The sequence below is a fragment of the Misgurnus anguillicaudatus genome, chromosome 17 (assembly GCF_027580225.2).
Source record: "Misgurnus anguillicaudatus chromosome 17, ASM2758022v2, whole genome shotgun sequence".
NCBI classification, from domain to species: Eukaryota; Metazoa; Chordata; class Actinopteri; order Cypriniformes; family Cobitidae; genus Misgurnus; species Misgurnus anguillicaudatus.
The window spans coordinates 33006162-33022750 of record NC_073353.2 but is presented as its reverse complement, the minus strand read 5'-3'; the positions used below and the strand labels follow the sequence as shown (position 1 = coordinate 33022750).

At 37.9% G+C, this 16589-nt stretch overlaps 1 protein-coding gene across 1 annotated transcript in view; it reads left to right on the top strand.

Annotated features, from left to right (window-relative positions):
• wdr75 (WD repeat domain 75) overlaps positions 1-15857 on the top strand; it is a 53954-nt gene extending 38097 nt beyond the window's left edge. Inside the window, exons 10-21 of the mRNA XM_073854638.1 lie at positions 2467-2526; positions 2608-2723; positions 2956-3131; positions 6194-6345; positions 6464-6648; positions 11330-11420; positions 11687-11782; positions 11978-12147; positions 12228-12287; positions 14468-14608; positions 15030-15121; positions 15298-15857. Coding sequence (XP_073710739.1) covers positions 2467-2526; positions 2608-2723; positions 2956-3131; positions 6194-6345; positions 6464-6648; positions 11330-11420; positions 11687-11782; positions 11978-12147; positions 12228-12287; positions 14468-14608; positions 15030-15121; positions 15298-15496 — 1538 coding nt within the window. The 3' untranslated portion in view covers positions 15497-15857. The remainder of the gene's footprint in view (positions 1-2466; positions 2527-2607; positions 2724-2955; positions 3132-6193; positions 6346-6463; positions 6649-11329; positions 11421-11686; positions 11783-11977; positions 12148-12227; positions 12288-14467; positions 14609-15029; positions 15122-15297) is intronic.
• The last annotated feature ends 732 nt before the right edge of the window (positions 15858-16589 follow it).

Below are 16589 nucleotides of genomic sequence, written 5' to 3'. Positions count from 1 at the left end.
AAGTCTTTACTTTTTGCATAACTAAATCTAATGTTTTTTTGCAATAATTATGATCACCTAATGATTACATTTACGTTCACACCAGACGCCATTCACGCGTAGTTGGATGCTTGAACATCTTGAGTTAAAGGTCACGTTCTTTCTGATCCCATTTTTTTTAAACCCTAGTTAGTGTGTAATGTTGCTATAATAGCATAAATAATACCTGTAAAATGATAAAGCTCAAAGTTCACTGCGAGGCGATATATTTTCTTTAACAGAATTCGCCTTTCAAAGCCTACAGCGAACGGCCGGTTTGGACTACAGCCCTTTACTTCCTGCTTTAATGATGTCAGTAGAACAGTTTTTTTTTTTACTAAACTCCACCCACAGGAATACGTCAGTCGCCAGCTAAAATAACGACAAGCTAAGCTGATATCGAATCAAAACACACTAAACAAACTAGGCAATCAGAACCCGATACGTATTTCTGAAGGATGGATTTCATAGAACAAGAAAGACATCACCCTGTTTTGAGGACAGTGAAAACAGCGCTATACAGATAAGTAAATTGTGTGAATAATACCGTGTTTTTTTACGTGAGACATGAACACGTGTTATATTGCGCACTGTAAACTTAATCAAAGCTTAAAAACACAGAAAGAACGGGCCCTTTAACTCGCTTTATTCGCGCGTGAAATTGAGACGCGAATACGCTCAATTTTTCGTCTTTAGCTGGCTTGTAGTCTCCATATGTATGTATGTATGTATGTATGTGTGTATATATGAAGAGTTTTGTTCCAAAACTCCGTTTTTATTTTATTTTTTTATTGTACATTCCAATTATTATCAATCAAGTAAATGTAAAAAAAACCTGTAAGTACGAAGATGTGTCACACAGCTCCAGGTGTCCAAATACACGACAATGATTTTGTCCTCCATTGTTGTTTCGTATTTCTGCCTCTGCTCGCTACGTCATAATCACGTCACTACTAGGGCAAGCTCATCATTGGTTAACGCAGCGCAAATATTATTCAAAAGCACTATTCAGACGGGATTAGTTTTCCAAACGACGTTTGAGTTTCAGCGTGTCCCCCAGGACGTCTGTGATTTTTATGTACCGATTCGGACGGGATTAAAATGATGCAGGCTATTCCAGAGATGGGAGTGTCTGTTTCATGCATTTGAGCGTTGCAGTAGCACATGCTCTGGATACGCGTGTTTGTAATGTTAAATATTTTGCTTTAAATGTAAAATTATGACAGAACATGTAATTTATTAATTTTATTTTAACAAATCAAAATAAAATATACAAATCCTACTAAAGTAACGTTAGCCTACGTGTTTTATATAACTGTCTGCTTATAACAAACACAAAGAAATGAAGAAATAATGATTAATAAAATTTAATATCTTTATTAATTAACATTACCACATCGGAGTTGAACAACTTTCAACTGAGTTTCTTATAATGTTAATGATATTACAGTGTTTAGTCTTAACAGTGTATGATATTCATCTCATCTTGATTTAATAACTTTATTTTGCCGAATGCGAAAAACATTCATATCTGAATGAATGGGACTCAGGAAATACAATATACGCGCATTAGTAAGACCTTACGGCAGATCACGTTGGCCAAAACACGAAATGAACCGCGTTTTCAAAAGATATTGCGGGCAAACACAGACATTTGCATCCGGACGGGATTACATTTCTCAGAGGAACTCTGACTTCGGCGGAAAAACAGTAGGTAAATTGCTCTGGAATTTTTACGGAGGTCGTCAGAGAAAAACACAGACATGGCCGATTCGGACAGGATTAAAAACACCGAGGACCTCTGAGAAGCACGATTTTCTCAGAGGTCCCCCTGTAAAACTAATCCCGTCCGAATAGGGATAAAGTTCCGATTTTTCAAATAGCGCGAATCAAGCGTTATTGCGTCCAGTGCCCGAAACGCTCAGTTCGTGCCACGTCATTTGCATCTTTGCATTGACTTAACATGTAAATCACTCTTGCTTAATGCTTCATTTGCGACCGGTGTAAACGCACCATTACAGTGCATTCAAGCTATAGACGGTTTCAGCAGTAACAACATAAACAAGAGGCGTTCGTGGTCAACACGTAACTTCCGGTAAACTCCGCTAAGAATAAATAACAACAAAGTACTTTATACGTAGTTTATTTATATGACAAGCAAAATAAACAACACGTAGATTACCTAGGAAACCAAAACATTTGTTATTTTCGACGAGGTATTCGACGAGAGTTCAGTTTAGCAACTAGTCGGACCATTTAAAAAACTGAAACCAGAAGTAAAGTCGGACCAGACGCGTATCGCGTCACCGCACGTGTGTTCGATGAAACCGTCTATAAGTGAAGGAATTATTACAGAATTAAAATTTTTGGATAAACTATTCCTTTAAAGTCAGGCTTTGTGCTTTAGATGCAACGTGTTTAATATTTGACTTTTTGTTTTCTCTTCAGAGATCAAGATTATCGAGAGCAGTTTCAAAGTGACTGGAGTCATTCAGGGCTTAGTTAAAGGTTTGTGGAGTCATTTACCGTTTAGATTTCATAACTGCTACAATAAAGGTTCATGTCTTCCAATGTCCTTGATGCTTTCAGGAGATGCCGTTTTGACCGATCTAATGATTGACCCGCATAGTAAATCTTTGGTGCTGAATGGGAAACCCGGTCATCTGCAGTTTTACTCCCTTCCGCGTGACAAGCATCTCTATAACGTAAGTCACTTGAGGACAGTTAATACTGTGACAGTCAGCGTTGTTTGCAAACCTTTGTATATGTAAGCAAGTATATGGGGAAGTAATTTGGGAAAGGTTAGAAAGTTTCATCTATGAAGGTATGATCAAAATTCAGCTGAGCTAGCACATGTCTGGCGAAGTCATGTGAGCTTGGTCCTCCTTATCTTGTGATGCTTTTTTTTATATTTTGTTTCATATTGTGCATTTACAGCTGGATATTGTGCAACAAGAGTATATTTATGAAGCCGGACTGGATCAGTTTGAGGTGGTCAAGGCGGCCTTCGATGTTAAAGGCGACTGGCTCGCAACAGTGGAGGAAAGAGGACAAAAATCCTCTTGCCTAGAGTTTTACCTTAAACTTTGGGCTTTTGATAAGCAAACGCAAAGGTACTGAAGCACTGTTTCTTGATAAAAAAAATTTTTTTAATTGTAATGCAATCGAAGAATCACACATTATTTCTAAAGTCAAGTTGAGCTTTAATGTGTACAGACATACAGAGGAACCAAATGTTGTGTCTCACCAGGCCACAGTGTTACACATTTAAAAGATTAGTCCATTTAAAAAAAAATCAGATAATTTACTCACCACCATGTTATCCAAAATGTTGATTTCTTTCTTTGTTCAGTCGAGAAGAAATTATGTTTTTTGAGGAAAACATTCCAGGATTTTTCTCACTTTAATGGACCCCAACACATAACAGTTCCAATGCAGTTTCAAATTGCAGTTTCAAAGGACTCTAAATGATCACAAAGGTTGCGCTGGCGCGTCACAGGACCGGAGGAAGACGAGAAGTTGTGGTTTAAAGTGCATATTTTTCATTTTTCTTGCCAAAAATGACACTAGAGAAGACCCTTATGCCTCGTTTGAAATCGTTAAGAGTCCTTTGACACTGCAGTTTTAAACTACATTAAAACTAATAAGTGTTGGGGTCCATTAAAATGAGCCTTATTAGCTAAGCCTTGTCTGTAAAACCAGGCTTTTATGTATTTATTCTTAACACCATTCCAGCATCTATAGCTATATTCATGGTGAAAACTGGTTGATCTGTACACAAGTTAATCCGTGCAAGTTGATCTGTACATGTACATATCGATATCTCCAATTCACCTAAGCTGTGTATTTTTGGACTGTGTGAGGAAACCTGAGTACCTGGAATAAACCCACACTGACACGGAGAGCACATGTAAACGCCACACAAAAATGCCACCTGACCCATCCAGGGCTGTGTGGCGACGTCCTACCCACTGTGCCACCCAAAAACTTTACATGTGCCAAGAAAGCTAGGTCTGATTATACATGAGTTTGAAAAATAATTGTCCGGTACTCAAAAAATATCTAAATAGTATACTATGGATCATTCTCATGAAAGGAAAAAAGTCCAGGCACTTAAATAGATTTTACTTTTTAAAAAGCCTGTGTTTGCAGAGCTGCATATTGTAAAACTAGGCCCTTTATAGTAATACAAGTCCTTTTATAAAATGTATCCTTGCATATAATGGCTTTTCAAAATGCGCAAATCCTACAAATGCCTGGATGAGGATTTTTTTGTTTGTTTTCCATGGGTGTGTCACATGTAAAGTTTGTTATTGCCATATAGCCTGAAACCTGCCATACAGCAATACAATAAGACATCAATGTTCATTAAATAGATGTTTATTTATGTTAATCAAAATTTTGTAAAATTTTAATAATCACGCACACCCGAGATGGTAATGTGGAGACATCCAGAAGTTAAAGGAATAGTCTACTCATTTTCAATATTAAAATATGTTATTACCTTAACTAAGAACTGTTGATACATCCCTCTATCATCTGTGTGCGTGCACGTAAGCGCTGGAGCACGCTGCGACGCTTCGATAGCATTGAGCTTAGCCCCATTCATTCAATGGTACCAATCAGAGATAAAGTTAGAAGTGACCAAACACATCAACGTTTTTCCTATTAAAGACGAGTAGTTATACGAGCAAGTTTGGTTGTACAAAATAAAACGTAGCGCTTTTCTAAGCGGATTTAAAAGAGGAACTGTGTTTTATGGCGTAATAGCACTTTTGGGAGTACTTCGACTCGGCGCAGTAACACCCTCCCTCTCCCATTATGAGAGGGAGAAGGGGAGCGGACTTTTCAGGCGAGTCGAAGTGCTCCCAAAAGTGCTATTGCGCCATACAATATAGTTCCTCTTTTAAATCCGCTTAGAAAAGCTCTACGTTTTATTTTGTACCACCAGGCTTGCTCGTGTAGCTGCTCGTCTTGGGTAGGAAAGGCGTTGATGTGTTTGGTCACTTCTGGCTTTGTCTCTGATTGGTGCCATTGAATGAATGGGGCTAGGCTGGGTGCTGTCGGGGCGTCGCGGCGCGCTCCAGCGCTTGCGTACACAGATGATGGAGGGATGTATCAGCAATTCTTGGTTGGGGTGGTGACATGTTTTGATGTTGAAGATGAGTAGACTATTCCTTTAAGTGTGCATTATTTTCAAATAATTTGGTTGTCAATTTTTTCTTAATTTCACAAAATGATGCATGTGTGTTTGATCAGTCTTGTGAATTTATTCATATTTTATAACGGCCTGAAAGGGACACTCCACTTTATTTAAATGTACTCATTTTCCAGCTCCCCTAGTTAAACATTTGATTTTTGCCGTTTTGGAGTCCGTTCGGTTGATCTCCGGGTCTGGTGCTGCCACTTTTAGCATAGCTTAGCACAATCCATTGAATCTGATTAGACCATTAGCATCGCACAAAAAAAACCCCAAAGACTTTCGATATTTTTCCTATTTAAAACTTGACTCTTGTGAAGTAACTTTGTGTATGAAGACCGACAAAAAAATTCAATGTTGTGATTTTTTTTTTGGCAGATCTGGCTAGGACTATACTCTCATTCTAGTGTAATAATCAAGGACTTTGCTGCTGTAACATGGCTGCAGGCGGCGCAATGATATTACGCAGCGCCTGAAAATAGTCCGCTGCTATTGAAAGATACTAAGGGGACTATTATCATTGCAGCCATGTTACGGCAGCAAAGTCCTTGATTACCACACCAGAATGAGAGTATAGTTCCTAACCATATCTGCCAAGAAAATCACAACTTTGAATTTTCTGTCGGTCTTAGTACACGATGTAACTACAGAAGAGTCAAGTTTTAAATAGAAAAAATATCCAAACTCTTTGGTTATTTTTTGAGCACGATGCTAATGGTCTAATCAGATTCAATGGATTATGCTAAGCTATGCTAAAAGTGGAAGCGCCAGACCTGGAGATCAGCAGAATGGATTCCATAAAGATAAAAATCAAATGTTTAACTCTAGGGGAGCTGGAAAATGAGCATATTTTTCCCTTTAAAATCTTTTCAGTTCATTAAAATGTATGTTTTGGACCCATGCAATTGCTATTTCTCTTTCCTAATACAAATCTTAGATGGTGGTACAATAATTGCACATTTTCTTCTCCTTTAGTTTTGTGCTTAACACCACCATTGCCGCTGCCCACGAGGATCAGATTATGTCCATGTGCTTCAGCTCTTCTGAGGAGACCACCATGTTGGTGACCACATCCAAAGACCGACAGTTTAAAGCATGGGTGCTGGGAGCTGACGCAGACACGCAACGTGAGTCGATCGCTGTAGACTTGTAGTGTTAGTGTTGGAATGAAAAGGTGAACGGAAAGGTTATCCGACTGAATCTAGACATGCCCGTCTTACCGCAGTGTTTCCATTTGTATTTCAGAGGACCAGGCCTTCTGGTCATGTGATTTTGTGGGTAGCTACCATAACCTAAGGGCCATGAAGAGCTGTTTCTCGGCTGATGGCTCTCTTTTGGCCGTGAGCTTTCAGGAAGTCGTCACCATATGGAGCCCAGAGACCTGGGAGCTGCTCACCACCTTCTGCCAGCCACCTGGAGAAATAAGGGACCTTTGTTTCTCAACCGCTAAGGCCATTGCAGACAATTCCTGTATTCATGTCAGAAAGAGTCTGGATCGCCTGATTTGAAGTGAAGGTTTCAGAGTTTTTTTGAGTCTGAACTTTCCACTAAAGGTGTTTCTCACACTGTTTCATGTCTTGAGATCCAAGCATGATTGATTGCCATGTTTAAAACTCTTACAAAACTTATAATAACCTTATAATTTGATTTGGAAAATATAAACTTGACCGGCGTTCATATTTGACACATTTATGTCCATATTTGACACAACCATTGTTAACCCAACAGCCCAACTTAGGTTAATTAAAACCCAATTGTTATGTTTGTCCGTATTTTTCCCAACCATCACCCAACCCAGTGCGTGGTTCAGTTACGTTAATAAATGTTAATACTATTTTGAATGCATGTCTATTTATCTTACTATGCAATAAGTTAAAATCAAACAAAAATACTGCATACTTACCTTAATGCAGTGAGACTGCATTGTCATTGTTAGTCATATTTCATACAAATCTGCACAAGTTTCCCACCATTTAAATTCTTTTAAATGAGGTTAGATATTGTTTGTGTGTCACGTTCATAATCCCTGAATCAGTCACGTTTATTTTGTGCTTTGTTTGCGGTTTTAAAGGACTGCAAGAATTTGTTGAACAATCAGACACAATTATTCAAAGTTTAACTTGCCAACGTTTTCTAGTGGTTATCCCAAGCAAACGTTAATGTCCAGCATGCAGTTTAAATAGTAGTAACCGTGTGTTTTAATTTTTAGTTGCTAGCCAGAGTCTTTAGGGATTCAGGCCGCTTTAGGAGCTGGCCACGAGCCAATAACTGGAGTTTTGCTTCTTTATTGTGTTTAAAAAGGAAGTTCAATGGGTTCACTTGGAGTTGTTTTTGACCAGGAATGTCACACACTTACTAGAGATGTACCCCGTTTTGCCTTTCCTTGCTTTGTAACATGAAGTGCAAACCAGTTAACTTAAGGAAAACTTAAAGGGCACATATTATGCAAAATCCACTTTTATAATGTGCTTGGACATAAATGTGTGTGAATTCAAGAACCCTACAAAGAAAAAAATCCAGCCAGTACTTCTTTAATTCCCATTAAACCAAAGCAGTCTTAAAAGTGCTGTTTTGTTTCACTTGTTAATGTGATATCACAAAAACAAAGCTTTGCCCCATGGCCACTGATTGGTTCATTTTGCCCAGAAGCATTTCCAATGTGTTTCTCATTGCACATTGTAGTGCTAATGTGGCTAAGTCTTACTGTGGGTTCACACCAGACGCGAGTTCAAGGATTTGCGCGAGTAGATTACATACCAAGTCAATGCAAAGACGCGATCAGACACGTCCTTGCGTGGGCCGATGCAAATGACGCGATATGGGCGGCGCGTTTATCACAAAAACACGCGCTATTCGCCCAGAGCCGGCGCCAAACCATAACTAACAGGGCGGCACGTGGCTTCCAACGGGGGGCACGCAATTAGCAGCAATAACTTGCAGAAACAAGGCATTAAAACAACAAATACAGTGCAAGCACACACTCATACAACTGGTACAGACTGTCAGCTCATTTCACATATATAGTACAGAAGATCACAAACTGTGCGCAACCGCGGCTTTGCTCGACGCAAAAACAAACCGCCCTCGCGCGGCGCAAGCCATTGAAATGAAAGGGTTTCATAGTGCAGCGCACATCGCGTTCTAAAAGCCCCTTTACCATAATCACGTCGTAATGCTGTTAACGGTCTATAGCCACACTTCACATATAAGCTTACATAAATGAAAACAAAGCTAACTTGCCTTTAAAAAAGCTGAAGCCGGGGTGTACGAACATTAAACTACCTTAAAACAGTGTCCTGTAACGTTAGATTTGAAAATTCCACCTCAACCTCTAATCTCCGCGTTTGAGTCAATCGGTGTTTGCATGAAGTCAGATGGAGCAGGCGGTTCTGGTTTGTTCTAAATGTTCTAACGATCCATAAAATGCCGCGAAAAAACACGTTGCTAATATCAAGTCACAAATATGCTAAAGACGTAAAGACGCATGAGATGCCGCAATACAACCAATCAAAGAAACTGGTCTATTTTAATTAAAGAAAACATATATCCACTATATTTTCCTCATTTGATTACATTAAAAGTCATGAAACATTCGATGTTTAATTTATTTTAATTGATATATATTAAATTAATAAAAAACTGTGGGGGGGCACAACAACCTGTTTGGGGGGGGCACGGCCCGCGTTGCCCCCCCTTGATGCCGGCCCTGTATTCGCCTCAAACGCGCCTTCGCCCAAGCTGAAAATATTCATCTCGAGCGAAAAATTCGCATTAAACAAAGGTAAATCCTGCGAGTAATCTAGAGTGAGTAACGCAATGCCCTGCGTTTGATGTGTACGTAGCAATAGACTGTATTTACAGGAATCAGAGTGAGTGAGAAGTTGTAGCTCATTTCCATTTAAAAGTACAGGCTTGAAAACAGCGCTTTTTTGCTCTCACTCGTTTTGGACATGCTACAGCAAATGATCTGTGAGGTGTTTTGAGCTGAAACTTCAGACACAATCTCGGGACACCTTACTGTGCTTTCACACCGCCTGCGACGAGAGCGTCATAGAGGCCGGAAGTCATTTATTTTCCAAGAGAGCTGGCAGTGAGCTATGTGGAGCAGCGGTGCGTCATGTACAGTGTGAGCGTCAAGGAGAGTTGAAATCAGATCAACTGTATGGTAATGAGCTATGACGCGGTTCGGCGGCAACCAATCGAAAGGCGGAAGCGTTCGGGGGCAACCAATCAGAAGGCAGAAACCTCAGCTTGAGAGAATTCCAGAGAATGCATTCTAGCATCAGAGCGTCCACTACACGTTTTCTATAGCGTCGTTAGTAGAGCAGCAAGAGCTTTTATTGACGCTCTCGCTGGTGGCATTGTGAAAGCACAGTTAGACTTAATTTACATCTTTAAAAAATTTACAATTATTAATGTAATAAATTTACTTTATAAAGTGGTAAGTTCCAGTCCTTGATTCTGATTGGTAGAACAGAGCATTGCACCCCATGATTCCGTGCATCACTGCATGGCACCCTTGGCAATGTATAAATTGAAAACATTGTTTACAGTTGGTCAGGGACTATTTTTTCCAGCGGAAGGAATGCTTTTAGTGATTTTACATCCTGAAAGTTGCTTTGATACATATCTTGCTTTTATAAAATGGTTACTGCACCATACAAATATTAAAGCATTAAGGTATTGGAGGCTAGTACTGTATTATGAAAAAGGCTTTACATTGACTTTGCTTTGTGTCGTGCCTAACAATGGCATGACTTTTTCACGATAAAGCACAACCTGTCATACCTTATTTTTTATGTATGTCACTTTGAATAAACGCATCTGCCAGATGTGATACTTGATCATTACAATAATAAGGGATTTTAGGGAGAGTGTTAAATGCTTTTTGAAGTGGATTTGATCTTGCACTGAAGTCATGAGGTCAAGGCAGCTTTGTTCTCTCCAACAACGTTTTTTTCCTTCAAGGATTACAAGATTGCAGTGTCTTTGCATTGCTTTTCATGGGATATTTACTAGGGATGCATAACGATTAATGGCGATTAATCTATAGCAGATTCAAAGTTTTTGTTTATCATATACGTGTATATGAACTGTGTATAAAACTTTTTATAGATAAATGCACACACATGCATGTGTATATATTTAAGAAATGTTGTATATTTATGTATAATTTACATTATATTTAAATATAAATACTTAATATATAAATATAGATTTTTTTCCCTTAAAATTATACATGCATGTGTGCATATTTATATACACAGTTCACACACACACACACATATTATGTAAACAAACACACACATATTATGTAAACAAAAGTTTTTATTCTGCTATAAATTAATCACGATTACTCTTTTATGCATCCTTGATTTTTACATTGATAAAAATGAAGTGCCTCCACATTTTTTTTTTTAAATTGCATCAGTAAGACACTGATTAAATAGTTTAAAACCTTTATAAACCTTAAATAGTTTAAAACTTTTTTAACAATGTAATTTTTAAAGTGACAGTAATGTCGTAACACAAGTGTGAGTAACAGTGTTTTAGAATATGTAAATATTTCACGGTAGGCAAATGTTTTTACTATATAACAGTATAAACATCCTTCTTTGACCTTTTCAGTTAAACAATAATAGAATGACTACCTCAAAAATACATAAAAAATAAATGAAGATCACACACTTGAGTTTTGAAGTTATTGATTGAAGTTATTGTTGTATTTGAAGTGTAAGTGTGTTGTAATGCTAATGAAATTATTTTAATATGCAAAACCGTGCCAATTATAGTAGTGAGCTTTTACTTTAAAATCTAGATTGTGACACAGCTTTCAGAACCCTTAACAGAGAAGGTCAAAAACAGGATGTTTGCTAACATTATAAACATTGAAATGCACTTCATGACACCTTTTGAGAATCTGCATTTTTACTTTTATGCTCTGCCCTGTCAGTTTTTAATAAACAGTAAGTTAACTAAATATCAGAGAGGCTTATTGCATTGAGACTAATCTATTAAAAAATGTACAGTGAGTGACATGGGCTGATCACGGTGGTCTTTGAATGCATGCAATGCTTTAACTAAAGGCAACCTCTTTGATCCAACAGGGACCTTTGTTTCGGGCGATTAGGTTGCTCCAAATACCTACTTGGCACCAACACCAAGAGCCGTCTGTTCTGCTGGAACCTCCTCACTTGCGCATGTATGTGCATTTAAAATGTTTTTATCAGAACAAACTTTACAGGAATTTGTCAGTCAAATAAATGACCCTCTTATGTTTCCATACTAATAATAATATTTAATCATTTTTATCTTCGTGGAAATGTTTTTGTGCACATTCCTCTCTTTCTGCGTAGTTCTGCTGAAACTATACATAGACCAAGTCTAACCAGTTTTAAAATTCACCGGGCATGTTTTATTGTTTGGGTTTTTATGCTTAGTTGTGACTGGTGAATCTTTTGTTCACAGTGGAATGGATCACTCACCTAGACATTTGCACGCTGCAGCTGGACCCTCTTTCTGAACACGTGGCTGCTTTTTCATACCACTCTAAACAAACCGACTGTAAGTATTTGCAGGTTGGTCAATGCCAGTTTGACCTATTTTGAAAAAAACATTCTTATGCAAATCCAATGCAAACATTCAGCGCCCGGCTGCACGACAGTGTAACGTGCAACGTTTTTTGTCTCTCTTTATATGTAGCATATTTGTCATCCGTGCCACAAGCTGTCTTTAATTTATTCTCCGCTATATGTGCAGTGTTTGTTTTCAAACCCAGCGAGCTCCGGCCTTTATTTACTCATAAGTCAGTGTGCTCGAAGAAGGTGCACCGTGCCGTCTTCGTTCCCCGAGAAGAGCCGTTGGCCAGATGTGATGAAGGTTCCCAGTGGCTTAACAGATCTCAACTATACTTCCTCACACAAGACATGGTAGAGATAATTCTATGTATTTGCTTTTTGTTCATTTATATGAATCTGTGTTGTTAATATTGACCGCATGCAATTCACAGGATTTATTGACCTTCAGCATGGCAACAGAAGATGATCGGATGTTGGCTTCAAGTAAACGGGTACAGTTTATTCTGGATTTATTCATCTAGGTGTTTTTCAGTCCCTCCAGAAAAAGTGATTGGCTGATAATGCATTGAATCATGCGATCGCATAAAGTCTGCATAAATATGCTTCCGAGCAGAAATATGCAACCTTGCATAAGTTTATAATCCCCGCATTTTCAAAAAGTCATATATATATCTTAGCAGAAAGTTGAAAAATGTAGCATTTACTTCACACATGCGCCGCCATGTCCCCTGTTGTCATGGGAATGTTAGGAAGTGACGTAATTATTAATTATGTGATGTGAACATCATTAAAAAGCTGCAAACTGTTTTTGCAAGTTCGCACTTTTTTTTTTCAAGTTAGCGTTTTTTTGCATGTTCACACAGTTTTTGTATTTATTTATTTATTTTTAATTCAAACTTTTTTTTTCAAGTTTGCGCAGGTTGTTTGTAAGTTCACGCTTTTTTGCAATTTCGCACTTTTTTTCAGGTTCACGCAGTTTTTGTTTGCAAGTTGTTGTTTTTTGTAAGTTCACGTGGTTTTTTTTTCAAGTTAGCGTTTTTTTTTTTTGCATGTTCACACAGTTTTTGTATTTATTTATTTTTAATTCAATCTTTTTTTTTCAAGTTTGCGGGGTTTTTTTTCAAGTGCACGCAGGGTTTTTTTTTGAAAGTTTGCAAGTTTTTTTTGTAAGTTCACATGTTTGTTTGTGTTTTTGCAATTTTGCACTTCTTTTTTGCAAGTTCACGCAGTTTTTTCAAGTTCATGCGTTTTTTTTTTCAATTTATCAAGTTTATTTTGTTTTCAAGTTTGCGCTTGGTTTCTTGCAAGTTCACGCAGGTTTTTTTTTGAAAGTTTGCACGTTTTTTTTGTAAGTTCACATGTTTGTTTTTTTGCAATTTTGCACTTCTTTTTTGCAAGTTCACGCAGTTTTTTCAAGTTTATGCGTTTTTTTTTTTTCAATTTCTCACGTTTATTTTGTTTGCAAGTTTGCGCGGGGTTTCTTGCAAGTTCACGCAGTTTTTTTACTTGTAAATGGTTTTTTTCAAGTTCACGCGTTTTTTGTTGTTGTTTTTTTTGCAAGTTCGCTCGATTTTTTTTGCACGTTCATTGCATAAAATTGCTAGCCTGACGTTGTCATACTCAATTCTAGTCAGAATTTGAGTCTGATACCGCTCCATTGAGCTATAATTATGAGGCGTGTCTCAACCGAAAAATGCCTCTGCACTCAATTGGATAGACCCACGACCAATCAGAGCAACGGAGTGTGTGATGTATGTTGAAATTACGTCTTTGCAGCCTGACCGAACTGCTAGTTATTTCGCTACAATGACACTAACATTGTGATTATACTGAGTTAGCGAATGTACATCAACACCTATTATGTTTACAACATTTCGTTTATATCACAACATGAAGTATTTACTAAGTCATAGAGTAAGACTATCTCTTACCATTTGTACGTTAGGTGAACTTCATCCACGACAATACCCAATTAGTTGGCTTGAAATTATTGGAGCCTTGCATGTCCCTCCACTTATTCAGCAACCACGATTCCGGGCTTCCGAAAAAGAAGCTGGCAACGACCGCTAATTATATCCATCTCATCGTGCACGCTGAGTTGCATTGCCGTGATAACGTTAGCCATTTCAGTTGAGACCAACTTTTGCCGAATAGGAAGGACGGCAAAAACGTCAACAAATGCCCTGCTCGCGTTTCTCTGTTCCTCTTTTAAAATCAATGCTCTGTCGATATCTTTTAGAACAGACTCAATGTCAGAATCCACACATCTGAACTCTACAGCGGCAGCCATTCAACACACGCGCTCTTTGGTGACGTGGTTCATTACGTTACTGTTGATTATCTGTCCATCATCGTATAAAGCCCGCCCTGGCAATTTGATTGGTTCGACCAGCATTTGTCTTAGCATAGTAGCTCCGTAACGGAGAAACGCCAGACCGATCTTCCCGTTTTCAAATTCTTGTGGGCGGGGCTAAGATCGGCTGGCACCCAGGCTATAAAATTGCATAAATATTCCTCTTACTCCATTGCATTTTTTAAGAAAAAGTGCCACAAGATCAAGGATTTTTGCCCGCAACAACCACAAAAAAACGTCTATTTCTGGAAGGACTGGTTACTGTGATCATTTAAGGCCGTCATGCCTGTATACTCAACATGTGTCTTTCCGGTACGGCTGGTCATTGACGACAGTGTTGCTGTAACTCCATTTTACCTGCTGTTGGGAAAACACAGACAACAGCAAGAGAAACCCAGTACACCCCATCCATTGACTGACAAACACCAACAGCCACAGAGTTCAGCTACTATCAAAGAGGTAAGACTATCAGAATGAACGCAAGCATGGCTGGGCAATATAGATGATATGAAGGGGAGTCAAAGAAATGGTTCAATTTGTGAAACAAATCGAGCTTGACTTAACTTTATACAGTGTAAAAACATACATTAGCTTAGGGGGTTTTGTGCAACTTTACAAATTCTGCAAAACCGATTCAGGACTTTTGTATGTGTATCCTTAAAATATAGAGCCGTGTTACTCCAACATGCCTTTACAACCAATATCTGTTTCTCATTTTGTTTTCTCAATTAATAAAATTTAATGAAAATTAAATTAAATGGCATTCAAAGCTCGCACACAATTATTTACAATCTGGAGAAAATTCTTCATAGTGTTCATCTTGTCAGAATGCTAACGTGATGAGATTTTCCCATTTATTTTCCTCTCTGCTTTCTTTAAGTTGTTACACACGCCGGCTCATGTTTTGCCGGGTGCTTCAGTCCTGTGCTCGCTGTTCATCAGTTCCCTCTTGATCTCCAATACTGGAGTCCGGTAAGACACGGCACACAGTTCATTGTTAATATCATGATGGATACTTGTTTTTTGAATGTTTACTCAAGCTAAAGCCACCTTGTCTGTTTCTCTTCCTTTTTTTATGAGAAAGTTACTGAAATGAAAGTACATAAACTGTTTCCTTTCCTTTTTTATTTGCTGCCTCGCGCTTTCCGAGAGGAAATGGAATCATCTGAGCAAGAAATGGACAGCGAGGAAGAGTCGTCGGAGGGGGAAATGGAGACACATGACAGTCAGCAAGAGCTCCGAGCTCAGGGTTCTGTGGATGAGGTGACACCAAAGCTGTCTAAAGCACAGGAAAAGGAACTGAAGAAAGTCAGAAAGACTGACTTTAGCTGGATAACTTGCCTTTGACTCGATCATGATGTAGCAATTTCACAATACGTTTAAGTTCTTTCGACTCCGGAGAGACGTGTGTTTGGTCAACAGGACTACAGCAAACCTGTAGGGGTTTATTTTGAGGACTTTCTAAGTAATTTAGGAACATGAATGCTATTTTGTAATTGTGAAGATTATTGTAACGTTCAGCTTATTTGCGTCAACAATAATTTATAAAAAAACAACGTTTGAACCGTGTACAGTGCAGTCGAATTTTTATTACAGTATATTTGTGCATTTGTGTTTTAAATCTGTCCTTCCAAATACTTACTCTTTATAAAAAAAATAATACTCAATTATTATTGTTATTAAAAGGCTGGAACATGAATTGGTTAAATTGTGTGAAACCTTGCACATTTTTTCTGTTTTGAAGGGAACCGGTGGAAAATCCTCTATTTTTGACAGTGCTTTGAAGTTTTCATGGCAGATAATTACCATCATAATTTACCCCTCAATGTGTTTTCATTTCACCAAAATGGTTTAAGACAAGATCAAGCTCATTATTTGCTCCTAGTTACTTTTTTCTTTCTGTATCCTAATGTAAACGTCGACCCCCCCCCCCCGAACTGTAAGTGCTTCCAGGAAAAAATCCATGTATCAAAGGTCTTTTGTTGATGGTTATATGGTTTTTATGTGAGGACAAGCACGAAACTCTTAAATATGTTTCGCAATATAGATTTTAACCGGGCCAGGGGCTGGTTGCATAAACTGCTTGGATTTAGTCTTAAAAAGTTGTCATTTAATTTTTTCTTTATCTTTTTAAAGTCTGTAATAACAAAGGTATATTGGCCTAATTTAAAGCCAAAAGTGAGTCTGTTTAGTCTTAACTAATTGTTAGTTTGTCAGATTAGTTCATAAGGCAAAGTCTTAACCTAGTGGCTATGTTTATGCAACTTGCCACAGGTTTTAGATGAAAATCAGCTAAAATGATTTTAAATTAAAACAGAACAGAGGCTTTTCTATTTTTAGTATCTGAAGTCAATATTAAATAAGTCAAAATAATTTAAACATTTTATTTTTATAAAACAATATATATAGCATTATATAGCTTGCACTATTTTAAAATGAT